Raw genomic sequence first — 19,370 nt, 5'->3', positions numbered from 1 at the left:
AACACCTTCACTAAACACTAGGCTATGCTGTTATGTTACACTCATCCCTCATCAACCCAACTTGCAGTCCTCCACTTATCTGTGGAACACACAATGACATAACTTTTATAACTTTCTACTACTTTATGTTCCAGACCACCAGGGCAGGTTCTTACCGAACTAGTGGATGTCATAAAGTGTTACTACTCTCACTTGAGGATGAGCATCACTTAAAACCACAACATACACATGAAATGTGATGAAGCAATATTGAAGGTGTAAAACATGGATGGCATGAATGGGGAGTGCCACAAGAATGCACTCTTGAGAGCCCTCACTAAATACTGGGGTACCCTGGGCACATTCACCAAGATACTGCTTGGGGACTATTAGGATATGAGATGTTGCATTACTGGCATCCTTAAGATGCATCCATCTCTTAAGTCAGGAAGAGTGCATCTGCCTACTTTAAATAGCATGACCTGACTTGACACCTTTAGCCTGAGCTGAGAATTTGTGAACACCATGGTGTTGCCCCAGGTCCAGTATGACTAATCGACCTAAGGGTACCTTAATCTGGTGCCACACATTATTTATTTCACAGATGTTTATTTGCAGATATTGTGACAGAAATCGATCCTTGTTATATGGCTAACACTGAAACATTCCCAGTTTTCACTATTGCAGTCACAAATACCAGCTTTCCATGAAGAACATCAACATTTTGGTGATTTGTGTTCACTCATGCATACTTCTATAACTGTCATGCAACTTGTGATCATCTTTTGTGAATTGTTTTGTTGCTATATTACCTCCCAGTCGAGTTTTAGACTCATGGCATTCTTAGTCTATGACCTAGTGAACCAGTATCAGGATATATTTCTTGATCGAGACTTCAAAGCACTTCTATAAATAAATCGCTCTGGATAAAGCCATCAGCCAAATGCCATAAGCGTTAATGCAAAAAATGTGGCAGTTTTTTTAAGTATATATTTGGCACCATACTGAACAGGTTTATGTGCATACCTTCATCATTCTGTGCCACTACTGAGGCAATCGGTGTCTCTAATAAAGGCATTGAGCTCAACCTTAGTGCTTCTGCTACTGGTATGAATGTTCTTATCTATCATCAGAGCTTCATTGCATCCTTGAATGCGTATAAAACCGATACATTATGGGATACACCAATCACTTGCGTGGGTGACTATATCCCATTGTGCATTTGATCAGCTGAATTGAATAAAAGACTCCTGCATTATGCTGTGATCATCAGAATGCTCTAATGGCAGGCTATCAGTATTCTTCACCCAAGCAGGTTCATTACTCATGATTGGAGAATGAGAAACAGTCAATGGGAGTACATCAGGGTCGGACTGGATGCAGGCAGCTGTACAAACCTCTTCGGAGTTCAGCCTCTGAGTATTTCCTGTAATGGCTCTCGCATTTGGCTCATACCCTCTACCAACTCTTATTTGTTCCAACACTATAATATCACTCACTCTTCCTATTTTAGGGAGTGGAGCATCTGGGCCTTCTGCCCATTTCCTCCTAGAGGGCTGCACAACTGTGCCTGCTGTACTGTTGACTCCCTGCTGTGAACACACAGTGTCAGAGGAGGATAATTAATATTCAGCACTGTTCTTAAAGCCGGCAGGCTTCATACATCACACTTGGCCTTATGCTGAATCAAGGACCAGGTTCTGTAAGTGATTAGTGAACATTTTCTGAACAATCCATCCATCAATGTCCATCATTTAACTCCATTAGTGCATCAAGAAGCAACCAGCTCACTGTCATTCTTTGAGTTTCAAGAATTTGGGAAAATTAAACAAATTCATTCCTCACCCTGGTATAGACAGACACAAATATTAGGCCAGATGTTTGTTCTAAGGACATGATCAACTGTAATAACAATAGTAATATGTCAAAGACAATTATATCACCAATGGTGTATATCATTTCATAGAACAAATGAAACAATGACAAAAAAAACAAAACAAACAAACAAAAAAAAAAACAAGAATCACAGAACTGAAGCATTATTCTTAGCACCTTTAATACACTTTCTCCTCTCCTTGGCAAAGCAAGAATGGGAAAGAGGAAGAGCGTGATGTAGTGAGACCCAGGTGGGTTCACAGCCACAAGCTGATGACTTCCTTGGCAAGGAAACGAAAACGCAGAACTACTCCACTAGTCCCTAAGGATACCATCCTAGTGGTATGAAAACTAATAGAATAGAATAGAACTGTCATATTTTACAGAGCTTAAATAAGTCACCATGTGAGGAATAATGTTGCCATATCCAGACTTTCTGTGCATCAGAACAGGCAAAGTGAAACATGAAAGCATGAACATTCTTCAACAGAAATCATCTTTAGGGAAAAAAAGACATCACAGAGAAGTAGGAGAAGAAAAAAGAAAAAAGGGAGCGTGTAAGATAGAGAATAGAATAAGGGAAAAAAGGAACTTACATCAATATAGTTGGCATTGACATAATCAGAGTTGGGGTCAGCCAGGAGAGAGTGCATTTTAACGTGATGACGATCATCTATAGGTCAGAAGAATAAATGGCTTTAGTATGTAGTTATTATGTTAAGCACATAATAACGCGTTATGTATGGGGAAATTTAGGAAAAACCCATATCACAACATTTTTATGCCTTTTCTTCTGGTCACTGTAATTGTGTGTAAAGGGTAAGGGTAAAACCTACGAGCCAACAGGGTATCGTGTCTGCCTTTGGTCTTCTCTTTTCTTTTGGTGATGTCCCATCCATCAAAAAAGCTCTAAGAGAAAAAAAAACAGGTAAAGTTAAGTCAAATCACACGACATTGTTTTGTAGTTGGTGACACTTGGTTTTCAATAAGAGACAGAGCTACTTGAGGAGAAGAGCCTGTAGACCACATCAAATAGTTAACATTAATGAGAGAATCCTGAAAAAACAAACACAAGTAAGTCTTCAACCTCAGTCTGTGATGTTCTCTATAAGTACAGATTTAACAGCATTAGTCACATTGTGTCCTAACTTGACTTTAAGAGGGCGACGCTTCATGTACATACAGTAGGTGGAAATGGGGCATGCTTATTTTTTTGCCATGAAACTTATCTAATGCACCTTTAAATGTGTTCATTGTTTCATATTTATCTTAATTATCCATTAAAAGTATAGAATATCACTTAGCAACCACCACCACAACCATCGCATTTTCCATATTATCAGATTTTATTGCATAGTTATTTATCCTAATTGCTGTAAAATCTCTAAAGGAGATCTTTGAAAAGAGATGTTGATAGACATCATTAGTCTACCTCTACTGATTTATATTTAAATGTGTTTGTATTTATCTCTAATGAACAAGCCTGAGGTGACTGAGGAGGAAGAAACCTTGAGAGGAATAAGACTCAAAAGTGAACCTCATCCACATTTGGGTGACACTGGAGGGTGTGAGTATAAACTGTTTTAAACACCAGAGTGTGTTATTATGAATAATGTCCTTTCTACAGTCAGATACAGTCTGATAAGTGTGTATTGATGAGGAGGTTGTTGTCCTCAAAGACCACATGTAGTTGGCGTCTTCTATTTGAATGCCCGAGTCCTTATTAAGCATAACACAACTGGAGCTGGTACATCTATAGATGCCTCGAGATGCTCACAGGAATGGCCTTTTCTCACTGAAGGTCCGAAAACCTTCATAAACCAGTACACAACTGGATCTGGTACAATCTCTGGATGCCTCGGGATGGGAGAAGCAGATAAGCAAGTGGAGAAGTAAAGAACTCTTCAATTTAAAATGAAAGGTTTTGTCACTTTTAGGGGTTTAGGACTTCTGAAACACAATGTCAGGATTCTGCAAGATTACTCTGTGATAGTAGACATCCTTCAACAACACACTGTCTGAAAAAAAAAAAACCTGATGATCATTGCAGGAAATCTGATCAAGATCCTAATGCTCTGTTCTGCTGCAGCCAAAACACATTTACTCCTAGCATGATGTATGGAAATTCAAGCGATAAAGCTTTCCACTCTCCCTCAGCCATTCCTCTGTCCTGTTTGTACCTCTGAGCCCTGAGTAATCCAAACAGAAGCAACCTGTCCATTGATTTCAAAGAGGAGTGTTTTCTCATTTTCTTCCCCAGGGCTCAGTTTAATGAATCTTGAAGAGTGTATCTCTATCCTATTGGGAAATTCGGATAAAAGAGGGAATTGTAAAAGAAAGCGAGAGAGTGTCATTAAAGTGGTGAATAGCTGAAAGAATTCTGATACAAAAGAAAGCTGATATAAAAGATTGGTATCCGTTTTGTGAACACACACGACTGAGGAGTGAATTGACGTCTTTCACCTTTCCAAAGAACGCTAATTTAGTTTCTGAACCATGTCATTCAGGAGAGATTGAAATAAAATGAAATATTTTAGACACATTTGAGGAACTCTAATGTGTATTCAAGCGGTTTCTGATATAAAGTGATAAAGGTCAGAATCTGTTTTAACTATGCAGACTGTAACATTGGTCTCTTTGTGTACGTTTCTTTTCTTTTTGTGCCTCACCTTATGGCCATAATTCATACATGACTCAACACCTTCGATTGTGTTCAAAGCTAACCAGTCATTTATTCATTGTCTGTGGTATGTGGGCTTGTTTTTCCCTTTTTTCCCTTCTGTTTTTCCCATTTTGACTTTTAATTTTTGTGTTAATATCTTTTAATAAAATGTAAATAAAGTGTTAAAATCAAACTGTGACTTTCTGGCTCCAGGTCATGACATCATTATATCTCAGGTTACATTTGTGGCATAGAGATGCTTCTGACTGGGATGGATGAAAGGATGGATGGATAGACGGATGGACGGATGGATAGATAGTATGTAAGTGCAAAAATGAATGGGATCACTTATTTGCGTAAGATGCTTATCAAAGCCAGCCGTAATAACAAAATGCTATTGTAACAAAGTTTTTGTTAAAATAAGTAGGCACAAATACATTGTGGGATTCTCTTTAATCCTTATTCTCTTGTGGGACTTTCACACCTATCCATCCTGATCAGAGAGAAAGTCATAGGCTGAGAGGAGTGTACATGTGAAACTGTAAATAAGAGGCTCTTTCATTCTGACCTGAGAATGAAAGAGCCTCTTATTTACAGTTTCACATGTACACAACAACAACAACAAAAACTTTAGTTCATTATAACAACTAGTTTATTGTAATAATGAACTAAAGTTTTTGTTGTTGTTGTTTAAAAAAAAAGGCTGTGGTTATTGTGGTGTGCATCCTTGCATTAATGCTAATGCTGTGCTCTCACCCGCACAAACAAACTGCAGCAAGGTAAAGGCCCAAACGCACCAGGGTTCGATTCATATTGACTTATTACTAAGTGAAAGTTCCAGAAATTAGATGTATAATCTTTTAATCGCTGTTATTGGTAGAAAATACGGACATATATACCTCATATTCTTGCTTGAAGCCATAGCACTCAGAAGTCTTCATCTGATTGATGTGCTGCAGTAGGTCAGCTACACGGACAGCCGGACGCAGCTGGCCTGTGTGGTAGGGGGAGTTCTTCCTGCAGCAGTGGCGTCGTGGAGAGCCTCCCAGCAGGCTGCTCGACTCATTCACTGAGCTGCGCTGGTCAGCTGGTTAAACACACAGAGGACTGAGTTCATCTGAATGCAGGAGGTAGAGATGGGAAACAGTAGTGCTTTTCACATTGAGATTAAACTCTGCTTTTAATCCTGGGTAGTGGATTGTTTCACACTTCTTACCTGTTTTTTTACCCATGATTAATGATACCCTGCTCTGTAGCAGCCCATGTTAACACCCATGTACAGTGTGAAAAGACGCAGTGTTAAAATGTTACAGCTAGATGCTTAGCAACAACACCAATCAGAAATTGAACAGTGATATGATCTGCTTCATTTCACGTGTTTTTTTGCCTTCTTTGCTTAGAAAACTAAGAAGGAATTACAAGGTATTTTTCTCATTGAGGCAAAAACCTGTATTTATCCAGTCATGGCTGTTGAAAGGTAAATATATAAATATAAACAAGAACACTAAAGCAGAGTTTAGGACTGTACAGTGTGAAATATCAGATTAAAAAGAGCAAGGATTAATTATTAAACCAGGGTAAAGTAAGAGTAGTGTGAAATGTGAAAGAAGATAACCCAGGATTGTGTTTAGGTGAAGTTTACAATGACCCAGGATAAACTATTTCAAATGTTAAAAGCTTAAGTAAAGAGAGGAAAACAGACATATAAGACTGTGTGGACTTATTTCATTTTAAAAGTTCCTGAAAGATGGACACTAGCCAAGAAGACACAGGAAGAGCGCTGGGGGTGAAGTAAATAACTCCAAACACAAGGCATAGTTCTTGTTTTTCAAATCTGTTTGCCAAAAGATTCTCGCTGCTTTGGCATTTAAAACATGTTTTTTCCACTATTGAGAATCTTTGAATGTTTCTTTCCTTGTTCCTTTTTCCTGCAAGTAAAATCTATAAAGAGTATTTTGTTGAAATGACATCAAATAAAAAAAGTATTCTCTTTCAACCTGCCTGAAATCCTTCATCAGAAAGTGACGATAATCAACAGTAACATCTTTAATCCTTCCCTTTTCAGTACTTTTAGATATTCTTCCTTCTTGTTTTGACTGTAAGATGGTCTGAAAACTAGACTGTCCAGTTCAGTAGAAAATCTCTCAACATAAACAGCTACTTACGTAAACAATCTCAGCACATAAGCAACTAATTAAGTAAACAATCATGCTAGTTAAATAAACAAACTTAAATCATAACCAACTAAAGTAAACAATCTCAGAACATAACCAACTAGTTAAGTAAACAATCTCAGAACATAACCAACTAGTTAAGTAAACAATCTCAGAACATAACCTACTAGTTTTAGTAAACAATCTCAGAACATAACATGCTAGTTAAGTAAACAATCTCAGAATATAACCATCTAGTTACGTAAACAAACTTAAATAATAACCAACTAGTTCAGTAAACAATCGCAAAACATAGCATGCTAGTTAAGTAAACAATCTCGGAACATAACCAACTAGTTAAGTAAACAATCTCAAAACATAACATGCTAGTTATGTAAACAAAGTTAAATCATAACCAGCTAATTAAAGACACAATCTCAGAACAAAAATAACAAATTAAGTAACAAAAGGAAAGCTCACAAAACCAGGCTGTAAAAAAATAAATAAATAAGTACTACGGATTCAAAATCTACTCCACCAAATCAACATTGTAGAGTAGATGTTTGGGAAAATAGAGCAGAATGTGATCTGTCTTTATGACTAGCTAGTGATGGTGAAGTTAGTGACCCAGTTTGGAAAGAAATGTTCAGGCATTTTTATTGATTTATTTAAGTATATTTAATGAGCTGGGACATAGTGAGGTGGAGAAGTGGAGACACTTTTACACTGTGATTTGATGCGCACACTGTTTTGTGGAACACACTTCCCTGTTGAGTTGTGTTTATCTACAGGGATTTCATTAAAGGTGCATGTGCATACTCACTCCTCGCACTGCAGCTATGCACATCCATAAAGGTGTGTGTCGTACGCTCGTCCTGCTGCAGAGTGCCCTGGTCAGCCGTGCTGCAGTCCAATGAGCCTAGCCTTTGTTTCTTCTCTTGTCGATACGGCATGGCCGCTTTGTTCATGTTTACTTTCATCCTTCTGCAAAAAAAAAACACACACACACACACAACCTGACACTGATTGTAAAGTTATAAAATTCTGAAAGAGAGTTAGCAAAAAGTAATGTGATGATAGACAGAGGGGATCGATAAAAATATACAGAGGAAAGTCAGGGAGGAAGCGATTATTAGAGCGAAGTTATATAAAGGAGCGCAAATGAAGAATAATGCCAAAACAATAGAAGAAGAAGATGGAGAAGATGATAAAGAAGAAGATGATGAAGAAGAAGAAGCAGATGATGATGATGGTAAATAAAAATAAGAAAAAGAAGAAAAAAAGAAGATGATAAAGAAGAAGAAAAAGATGATGATGATGATGATGATGACGATGATGATAAAAAAAAGCAGAAGAAGAGAAAAAGTAGATGATAAAGAAGAAGAGGAAAAAGAAGAAGATGGTGATGATAAAGAAAAAAGAAGAAGAAGAAGAAGAAGAAGGAGAAGAAGAAGGAGAAGAAGGGGGGGGGGGGGGTCCACTTACGGGTTGTAAGGATAAAGATAGAGGTCCCTTCTGTGTAGCATGAAGAGAAGTAAAAGACAGATAATGTAAGAGAAAGGGGAGAAATTCAGAGCAGGAGTCTAAGGATTGAGATATTTGCAATATAAAGGATTGAGACATATTGAGATATATTGAGATATAAAGGATTTAGATATACAGTATTGAGATATTTGAGATATAAATGATTGAGATATACTGAGATATACTGAGATATAAAGGATTGAGATATTGAGATATTTGCGATATAAAGGATTGAGATATATTGAGATATATTTAAATATTTTAGATATAAAGGATTGAGATATACTGAGATATTTGAGATATAAAGGACTGAGATATATTGAGATATATTGAGATATAAAGGATTGAGATATTGAGATATTTGAGATAAAAAGGATTGAAATATATTGAGATATTTGATATATAAAGGATTGATATATATTGAGATATATTGAGATATAAAGGATTGAGATATATTGAGATATTTGAGATATAAAGGATTGAAGATATATTTTAAGATATAAGGACTGATGTTGAAATAGTTGTATTTTTTTCCCTGTAAATGATGCAGCTGAGACACATGATCACACACTGTGCACAACATTAAATATTTTTAAAAAATGACAGTAATTAGCAGATTTGCACACGTTGCACATCACATCACTTTCACTTCACTCATTAGATCTGCATAATATCTTCAACCTTATTATTCGATCACTTCTAATCTTTATCATTCAGGCAAATCTCTCAGTGATTACTGATTATTCAGTTAAGCCAACAGGAAAAGTATAGAGTTAGATGGAGTTATTAAGAAGCTTGAAGTGGATTAAAGTTAAAATTCATATTAATTAGAAGTGATTTGCATGGATCCCATACAAATGAAGCAATGCTAGAATTTCAACCCTGGCCTCAACCTGAACAACTAGCTGACGTGTAGTTTATTGACGAGCAACTGTTTTTTATTACACTGAAAAAAGTGATGATTTGTAATGAATGTGATCTCATTTCTTACACTAAGCTTCGTTTACAGTTACATTGTGAAACCTTCCATATTGGTGCTGGTGGGAATTTCACTATAACTGTAGGATTACATTTAGGTGTTTAAATAAAATCTGCATTGTAGAATAGTGCAGTGGTTAATTGTCTCATCTCAGGTGTCAGCTCAGTGTTAGGGCTTTGAACAAATGCTCAAATCATGTTGGAGCTACAAAAATGTATTGTGTTGATGTTACACAATTTAGTCACGTGTATTTAGACAGTGCATGGATTTGAATGCAAATTGTTGTTTTTTTACAGTGTATATAGCAACACCATAACCTAATAACGCAAATAAACAACCATTGATGGTTTATAGGATGAATATTTGTTCAGTGTTCAGAGGAGAAAAGGTTTACATTGTGTAGCAGGAAGAGAAAATGTCCTCTTGATAGATTAGCAGACATTCATTTAAAGAGAGTGGCTGTCTGGAATCATTGTTGAGAGTAGACTCTGGACGTTGACATCTTTTGGCCCCTTTAGGGCCACAGAGTCACATGATGTCAACAGCATTTTATGTTTGAGCTCTGGGACAGTTATGTTACTGTCTTACGATAAGTGCAGAGACAAGCTTCAGTTCGACTAAAATGACCCAAATAAAGATGGCACGCTGGGGCACACACACACACACACACACACATACACACTCTTACTTACCCTCTCTTGAGAAAGATTACAAAGAGTCCCATAAAAAAGGCAAAGATCACTAGTCCTCCAGTAGAAACCGCAATTATCAACCCCACGTCATCAGAATTCTGGGAAATCTCCAGCGCGTGTTTATGATCCTTACATGCAGCTGAAATACAGTAGACATTACTGACATTACTGGAGAGATAGTGTTTGAGAAAAAAGATTGTTTTTAAGAACAACAACAATAACAGTAATACTACTACTACTACTACTACTACTACTACTACTAATAATAATAATAACAATAATAATAATAATAATAATAATAATAATAATAATAATAATAATAATAATAATAATAACTTGAAAACTTATTGTTATTATTATTAATAGTAGTGTTATAATTGTATTGTCATTGTTATTTGAATACTTCGTCCAGGGTGAATCCTGCCTTGATGCCCGATGACGCCTGAGATAGGCACAGGCTCCCCGTGACCCGAGGTAGTTCAGATAAGCGGTAGAAAATGAGTGAGTGAGTGAGTGAGTGAGTGAGTGAGTGAGTGAGAGTGTTATTTGAATTAAAATTAAAACATTCACTTTTGTCATTCATCAAATTGTAAAACTATACATTGATCTGAAAGCTCTTATTTCTACATTCCAGCTCCTGCAGGAACCATCGTGCTTCCACATCAGTAGAAACAGTTAGGAGATTTCAGGTCACCAGTATGTCTAGCTGGGATGTTGGTACTGTAGTAGTTAAAGTGGGACTGTTTAAGGCATTGCCTGATTGCTCTTCACCTGTCAGCTGTATCACAAAGACATGTGTCAGGAGTGATGACAAGTGCATGTGCACTCATGCTGTCGGTGGTATGCATGGTCAGGGTAGGTGTATGTGGGAAAATATATTATGCTTGATGTTCAAATGGTAGCTAGTCTAGAGTAGAATTCATTTAACATAGATCTAAAATAAACAGCAGAAAGTTAATACAGTAGAAGTTAATAGTAATAGAAGGGTCTGAGCTCTAAAGGTGCATAGAAAACCCTTTGTATGTAGTAAGTGTAGTAGCAGCTGCCCTAGCAGTAACGGTATAAGGAGATATAGTAGTAGTGTATAGTATAGTGAATAAGTATAGCACACAATTCATTCTAGTTACTCTTCTATCAGTAAAACTAATGCTCAAAATACAAGAGAATTCTTCTCTATTTTTCCTTTGAGCTAGAAATTTCTGAGAAAGATAAAGAAAAATGAGGGGTTAATAAATGAAAGTGAGACAGCAAGAAAAATGAAAGATTTGGCTTGGAAGGAGAATTAGGTGGGCAGTTCATCTTCATCTGCAAGGTTTCAGCTTGTAATTAATCTGATGTGTGAGTAGTGGAGAGGAGCAACCGAGAAACACTGAGATACAGGGCAAAAAAGTAGACAATGAGAAAAAGAGGAAAAAATGAGGGGAGCGAAAAACATTTTTAAGAGAGCAACAGAATGAGAGAGAGAGAGAGAGAGAGAGAGAGAGAGAGAGACAAACAGCAGACGAAAGAGACACTTTACACACCATCTTGTCACCATGGTGAGATGGTCATTACATACAGCCTTGATTTTTCCTGGACAGGCACTTTACTAGACCGACTATACATTTTTTTTATTTTTTTTTTTTGCTTTTAGATTTACTGTATAAACACATACAATTTGCAGCTACATTTCAAAAGCCATTTCATTCCTCAGATCTTGGAGCTTTTAAAGCACTTCGCTACCACTGCAGACTGTGAAATACATGTAATTTTCTAGTCTTTTTTTTAACTCTTATCTGAAATATTCTTTCAGAATCACATGTATGTAGAAATGTATACAAACATGTACATATGTATACATATTAAAAACACAGCAGTTGCTTTCACATAGGCTGTAGGAATTCGAGCATTGGGTATAATGTTACAGTTTCCTTAGATTCTGGTCATTTGGCCAGTTGAGACCACTTGGGTACGGAATAAAACAACCGGTTCGAGACATCTGATCGAAGTGGTCTTGGGTCAGTTCCAAGCTGCTAAACTTACCCTCAAGGTCCAAAAACAGAGCTGCAGCACTGTGCTCTGTTTATTTGGACCTATGAACAAACTATCATTTAAATAAAAGTTTTACAAAATGATCTTGTTTTTTTCTGATCATCTTTACACAAACACGAAACTGACCAAACTGAAATGGATTAATATATAAACTTGGCAAAAAGACCCTTTTAAATAAACATTCATCTTTGTTGTGTCAATCCATCCATCCAATTTCTGTCACATTTATCCTTCACAGTGTCTCAAGAAGCCTGGAGTCTACCCCAGGGCACATGGGGTACAAGGCAAGGGGCAGCCTTGTACCCCAGACAGACAGACCCTGTCACAGACACACACACACACTCTCACAAATGCTCACACACTACAGACCATTTAGACATACCAATCAATCTACAACACATGTATTTGGATTGGGGGAGGAAACCAGAATAACCAGAGGAAATCCTAAAGCATGGAGAGAGCTGGCAAACACCACACACAGGGTAGAAGTGGGTGGTTTATTAGTGATCAATATCAAAACAAAGATATATTAGTGATTAATACAGTTCAACCATGCAGTAATGAACTATGCAATTTATTCATTTTCTGAACCACTTATCCCACATAGGGTCATTAAATAACATACTGCTAGATTTGCCCACATTTCAGTTGCAGCTGTCACCACTGATGGGGCAGTGGTAGCTCACATGGCTGAGGTCCTGGGTTACTGATCAGAAGGTTAGGGGCTCAAGTCTCAGTCACCACCAACCCACAACAGTTCGGCACATGTTCAATGCCCAAGAAAATAATTTCACTATGCTGTTTTTTGACAAATAATGCTGTGTTCTGATGTAATAATGAGTGAAAATGGAGGCAAAAGGATGCAAGCTTGTCTCAGGAGAAAAAAAAATTACCTTTCCGTGCTATCCGAACACAGTTGATCCGAGTCTCCTGCACACAAATACAGAGGAAACAAAAGGTTATTAGGGCTACCTCTGAGTAATTTATCTATAATGATGGTGTAAATGTGGTGCGATACAGTAAATAGAAAGGCTTCTACCTAGAACAAATGCGCTATTCAAGATTCTTTAGAAAAGAGCCCAAATACCTAAAGTGATTAATAGTGCTTAAGGTACAGTGAGCAATCGCCTTTGAGTAACCTTGCCATTTACTAATTCAAACACAGTCGGTGGCTTAATTTTAATGGTTTGAAACATAAAAAGAATCTTAGAAATGCCATTAACCTCAATTCCATTTAAATACACCTCTATGCTCTGATAACTGCAGAGTCCTCAGTAACTTCAGCTGAATATGTAATGAAGCATGGGAAATTATACATGTGCCATAATGATACGGGAATCATCTGGACTGGCCAAAAAGCAGGGATAGATTGATCAGGAGATACAGTAAGCTAAACTTAAATGAGTTTTTAGCATTCTGTAACACTCCTATTTTAGCAGCTCAACGTTTGTTTAAACAAAAGTGAACAGTTATTTAAAAAAAAGGATCAAGGCAAGATGCAGTATATGAATAGATTTGGAGTCCCAATTGATTTCATTGGGTCTTCAGGAATGAGTTACATTGAGAAGTTAATAGTAATTAGTACAGTGTGCGCATCGTTGCCGTTTTTGTGGTTTGTGTCTTTAGTCGGAAAAGATCAGAGCCTTTAGTGGGGAAAAGATCAGAGCCTGTTTAGGCACAAGTACGTTTTCCGAGAGCTCCATTAAAATCATGCAGTCAGCATTAATATGTATTTAACAAGACTCTGAATATGTGCAATGTTCCCCACTCCCTTGTTTAGTACACTTTGTATACACTACACTACACTTTGTATACACTACATTTTGTATACACCACACTACACTCTGTATACACTACACTACACTCTGTATACACTACACTACATTTTGTATACACTACAGTACACATTGTACAGTATACACTACACTACACTTTGTATACACTACACTACACATTGTATACACTACAGTACACTTTGTATACAGTACACTACACTTTGTATACACTACACTACACTTTGTATACACTACAGTACACATTGTATACACTACAGTATACACTGTATACACTACACTACACTTTGTATACACTATACTACAGTAGTGTAGTGTATGCAATGTGTACTGTAGTGTATATGATTATATGATTGTTGCCTGGCATAAGGCCTATAATCATTACATCCACAGAAAAAACAAAACAGTAACACATTCATCACACTGTACACAATCCAAACACATGGATAGATTAAAATGAATAAAATAAAATTAAGGAACTATTTAAAACTATATATCAGGCCCATCACTAACTCCTGCTAATGATTTACAGAGGCAGGGTGTGAGTGCTTCCTTCAGACACCTTTTCTTTATTTAGGAGCTAATTAGAATGAGTGGAACCACTTTATTTATATTAGAACAATTGATCACAATCCTTTGGCATTTCCAGTATTGAAAAAGTGCTTCACAACAGAATTAGACAACAAAAACAAAAGAAAAACATAACATGGCATAATGGAGATATAGAGGATCTAGGGTTATGCAAACTGGGGGTGCGACTCAATCAGATCCCTAGTTCCCTAGCTTGTGATTCAGTATATTGTGTACACTGGCTCAGTACACATTGGGACACTGATGACTCAGTTTCCAATGACAAGATTAAGTACTCCTTCTGCACATCGTACTTGAAGGTAATCCCTTGGGGCATCTCAAAAAAGCTGAAATGGTTTTGATATCACTAGTTACTTTGAAATTACTAAAAAACATTTAAAATGTTCCAAAAAAAACCCCCAAATACTTATGAAACACTACAAATTCTTAAAGCCCTGAGTGTCTACTTTCATATCACCAATGCTGAAGACATACTCCTCCAAAAACTGCCACAAATTCCATTTTGGCCTCTAATAAATAGAGTTAAAGGACATTATGGGAAAACACTTCGATTGTTCTGTTACATATGATTGCAACATTTCTACATAATGTAAATAATCATTTGAGATATACAACGATAACAGAGCACTGGGAGAATTTTGTGATTGAGAAATAGATAGAAAGAGAGAGAGAGAGAGAGAGAGAGAGAGAGAGAGAGAGATCATAGAGAGCAAGATTAAAATGGCCGACTACAGAACATTAAAAAGTTCCGCCTCCTTTTCTGTCTCACTAGACATTTACGTCTCTTCACTACCAGTTTCGGACATTTGTAAGACTGAAGATGCAAATGGTGCAAAGCAAAATTAATGTTTCTTTTTATATTTCCCTTCTCGAGTGGATTCATGAAGCAAATTAAATTCATGTTCGGTCTGAGTGCACAATAATAAAGCCCTGTTCACATATTTTGCTCAGATCTGATTTTTTTGTTTGGCTGTTCACATTACTGTACCTTTTAAAATGTGGCCTATATCAAATACCAGTGTGAACTGTTTGCTGTTTCGAACTGAACGCATGCGCAAACGAACAATAACAATGATGTCACACGCAGCACGCCGTTGCGCTAAAGTTGGTGAGGTTATGGAGGAAGTAAGCATTTTCACTTTTCTTTCTAAATGTTTGTGTAATGGCAGCACAGAGACGCAGTGTTTTGAAAAATTTCGGATGTCCAGGGCAACTTTTGGTTATTTGATCCATTTTGTACGCCTAGTCACGTTTGTGTGCGTACTCGCCAGCGCATAATTGTGACGAATGTCGATGTAGATTGACGTAAAAGTCGCATGAAATCCGCCTTTGTTGTTCACACTGCGGCCACATTGGAAAAAATCAGATTTGGGTCTGATTCAGGACCACATATGGAAATGGTCTGAATCTGATTTGAAAAAATCAGATCTGGGCTAGATTTGAGTGTTCACACTACTCCTGAAGAAGTCTGACCTGGTCACTTGACCCCAAAAAAAATCAGATTTGGGCCACTTTTACCTGCAGTGTGAACAGGGCTTAACAGAAGACACACGAAGAATTAAAGACATTTGGAAGATAAGATAATTTTTTAATTACACAATTCTAGCCGATTTTACTATGAGATTCTTAGCATCCAAAAAAAAACAACAATGGGACGTGTTAAACAGCTACACTGACAGCTATTACACAGTGCACAGTATGAGTAGTCAAACTAATCCCTATGCGATTATATACTCGGAAAACAGAAAACATGTAGCACTTATTTGTCACTCTCATGTGTTTTAAATTTTCTTTACTGTTTACATACACTATTAATTTCAAAATATTTTTTTCCTGAATGAGTAGCTCCAAAATATCTATTTAACCTTAATTAAATACAAAATCTGGATAAAAAAAACTTATAACATGTAAAACAATTTGTTATTTAACACTTTCACCTTGACCCAAACTTCCACAAAAGTGATGTTCATTAGCATGATTTACAGTTACATCTTTATTAGCATTCATGTCTGGAATAAACGCTCTGTACACTCACCCCTCTGAAGTTGCTCGCCGCCTGTAAATAGATGAGATAACTTCTGCTTGGGTCCAGAGGAGTGTTCCAGTAACCGTTGTAGGTGTGGTTGTCCCCTACTGTGAATGGTGTGGCTGCAAGAAGACTGCTGGGAGGAAATTCAGCCGTGTAGTAGTGCGGAGGAACACCTCCTGCTCTGCCCTGAGAGTCTCCCTGAGACGAGGGAGAAGGAAAGCAGTCGTGATGGCCAAGCTCTCTCCTCTTCACCTGCCGTAAGCCGTCCTCCTCCACCACCACTACGTGGTAAGCACTGTAGATGATATGAGATATGATGAGTGTTTACATCCATGGGAGTAAAAATAAAAGGAGCAAAATTAGACACTAAATAATTAGACACGTCTTAGTTGATTGCATGCATTTGCTAGAAGTGGAAAACTGTAGAAACAGCAGAATGCTAAAGCCAGATGGATGGAGTCACATGTTTATGATCCCCTTCGTAATCTGTAACTTCAACTGTATGCTATAGAACTTGTACATTTTAGCACTCTGTCATCTCATGTAATTATTTGCAGCAGTTTTTTTAATTCAAGACATTGATAAGACTGAACACATTTTTTATTCCAAATGCCAAGATGTGGCTTTTGTAATAGATAGAAAGCCATTACGCTTTAATGTTTAACCAAAAAGTTTTTTAAAGCGTCCCTCTATTAAAAATGCAGCACAGTACACTAAGAAAAGTCCAAAGCAGTCTATACTTTGTGAATGCATGCAGTTCACTCATCCAACAGAATGCAGGCTCCAAAGTAAACAAACCCGATTCACTTTTTTGTGACTGATTAGTGAGCAGATTAGAAAAGCTGGGGAGTAAACATTGTGTTATTTGTTGTCATTTGTTTGGTAGGCACCTGACAGGAGCTCCTCGGGCCAGAGCAGGACGCAGCAGCACAGTGATGGTGCTCTCAGACTCACTTAAAGGAGAAGGGATGTCTTCATAATCAAATGCAGGAGCTGCAGGAAGAGAGAGAGAGAGAGAGAAATAGAGAGAGGGTGAGAGACAGAGAGAGAGAGTGAGAGAGAGAAATAGAGGGAAAGACAGGGAGAGAGAGAGGGAGAGAGAGAGAGAGAGAGGCTACCGTATTTAGTCTTCATCAGTCGTTCTGTAGGTACAGTATGTAAAAAAATCTATCTCAGCTGCAATAAGAGAAAGCACACTAACTAAAAGTAAGTTCACCAAAGATAAACAATTTTTTTCTTGTTATTGTGATTTTCAAGTTTTCTTTTGCATTTGCTCTTATTCGCTAAAAGCACTGGCTGGATATAAACACTTTGGGTCATGGTAAAGGAAATGAAGGTTGCAATACCTTCATGCTATATCACACTCACACTCACACACACACAAACACACACTCACACACACACACAAACACACACTCACGCACTCATACACACTACAATGACTGAACTACTAAGTAGTTTTCCTCCTCATATCATGGAGTTTTTCCTTGCCACCATCGCCTCAGACTCACTCATTACAGATAGAAGTTAGAGATAAATAGTAACCGAATGTTACACTTTAATTATTAATTCTGTGATTCTATATGTCTGTAAAGCTGCAAGACCTATTGTTAAAAGCGCTAGACAAATAAATTTAAATGTAAACTCCTGATACACTGAGAAAACAAATCAAACCCTTCTCTTCTACACTTTTGCAATAAAGTGTTAGTGAGCATTTTCAACACCTACCTGAGATGTTTGTGGTGATCTCGGTTAAGGTGGTCTGACCGAAGCCCTTGGCAGTTCGAGCACGCACAGATACCAGGTATGTGGTTCCAGGTTGAAGGCCTGAGAACATGTGGTACGTCTCGTTCTTAAGTTTAGAGATAGTGCGGCGTGGGCCTGGCACATTCACGCTGGGATCGAAGGACTCGATACTCTGGTAGCTGATCTGGAGTGTGAAAAGAAAACAAAGAGAAATGGACATTTGTTTACTGTGGTATTTTATGTGTTTGTAATGGAGTGTTTTAAACAGTCAGATTAGTGCAAAGCAAATGTTTTTGTATGCTAGGAAAAAAAAAAGTAAAAACTAAACTTCTACTAACTGTTTGTTTGCTTCCAGATTTAAAAGAATCTTAACTTTAAACTTAAAAAAAAAAACTGTAAATAGAATAATATGATATAAAATCTGTAAGTATTCATATATAAACTAATTACTTAATACAAGTACAGTAAACATAAACAATGGGAAAATTAGACAAAAAAAGGTTATGGATTCTAAAGGTTTTAGGAAACATTGTTACAAATAGTCTAGATTTTTCTTTTAAGAGAAAAAATGGTTTAAAATAAACCAGGGCTCTAAGAGTTAGTAATAAGTGTTCTGTATTGGTGAAAGTAAAAATAAATTTTAAAAAGTCTATGGTTCTAAGTGTTTTTGAATATATGCAAAAAAATAGGCTATGGTTGTAGGAGTTAGTAATAAATTATTAAAAATTTAAAAGAAAACAGTATCAAGAAAAATAGGGTATGGTGTGTTCATGTGTTCAAATGCTCTACAGAATAGTGCAGGGTTCTAAGGATAAATGGAAAATTGACAAAAACTTGGCTAAGGTTAAAGAGTTTGTGGAAATTTGTCCAAAAATAGCTAGAATTCTAAGGTGAACACTGTGGACACTTTTAAACTAACAGTTAAAAAAAAAACTTTTCATTTCCTTTCCTTTCCTTTCCTACCTTAGATTTCCTTCCCTTGTGTTTTTTTTTTGTTTGTTTGTTTGTTTTAGAGCTGTATAGTAAAACTAAAAACTCAGACCTCATGTTTGTGAGCTGGCCCAGGACTGAAAGTGCAGGTGATCCAAAACAAATTGAAAACACACACCAAGGACGGACACAACTAGAGCGTGGCAAGTTGATGAAATACTAATATTATAAACACTTACGCTTGCCCCGCATGAGAGCATCTAATAAATGCAAATAAATGATTGTGTTTGTGCCCTGCACTAATTACAGCTCTGAGAAACAGCTTCTCTCTGGAACAGAAAAGAAAGCTATCCATTTTTTCTTTTTTTTAATTAGTTCAGACATTT

At 36.9% G+C, this 19,370-nt stretch overlaps 2 protein-coding genes across 4 annotated transcripts in view; both read right to left on the bottom strand.

Moving 5' to 3' along the window:
* Positions 1-19,370, bottom strand: part of ptprua (protein tyrosine phosphatase receptor type Ua) — a 237,953-nt gene that overhangs the window by 38,605 nt on the left and 179,978 nt on the right. For 2 of the 3 annotated variants that reach the window (XM_060865749.1, XM_060865750.1), the window contains exons 10-19: positions 18,037-18,238; positions 17,199-17,301; positions 16,315-16,603; positions 12,789-12,825; positions 9,865-10,003; positions 8,155-8,184; positions 7,493-7,653; positions 5,416-5,603; positions 2,691-2,763; positions 2,451-2,527 (exon numbers count right to left, since the gene is read on the bottom strand). In XM_060865749.1, the coding sequence (XP_060721732.1) occupies positions 2,451-2,527; positions 2,691-2,763; positions 5,416-5,603; positions 7,493-7,653; positions 8,155-8,184; positions 9,865-10,003; positions 12,789-12,825; positions 16,315-16,603; positions 17,199-17,301; positions 18,037-18,238 (1,299 nt within the window). The remainder of the gene's footprint in view (positions 1-2,450; positions 2,528-2,690; positions 2,764-5,415; positions 5,604-7,492; positions 7,654-8,154; positions 8,185-9,864; positions 10,004-12,788; positions 12,826-16,314; positions 16,604-17,198; positions 17,302-18,036; positions 18,239-19,370) is intronic. The other variant, XM_060865751.1, reaches the window with a different exon arrangement.
* apoea (apolipoprotein Ea) overlaps positions 1-19,370 on the bottom strand; it is a 335,076-nt gene that overhangs the window by 294,320 nt on the left and 21,386 nt on the right. The gene's annotated exons all lie outside the window — the stretch shown is intronic.

This window comes from Tachysurus vachellii, chromosome 3 (genome assembly GCF_030014155.1).
Source record: "Tachysurus vachellii isolate PV-2020 chromosome 3, HZAU_Pvac_v1, whole genome shotgun sequence".
NCBI lineage: Eukaryota > Metazoa > Chordata > Actinopteri > Siluriformes > Bagridae > Tachysurus > Tachysurus vachellii.
The sequence above is the reverse complement of the archived record's forward strand: the minus strand, read 5'-3'. Positions and strand labels throughout refer to the sequence as shown.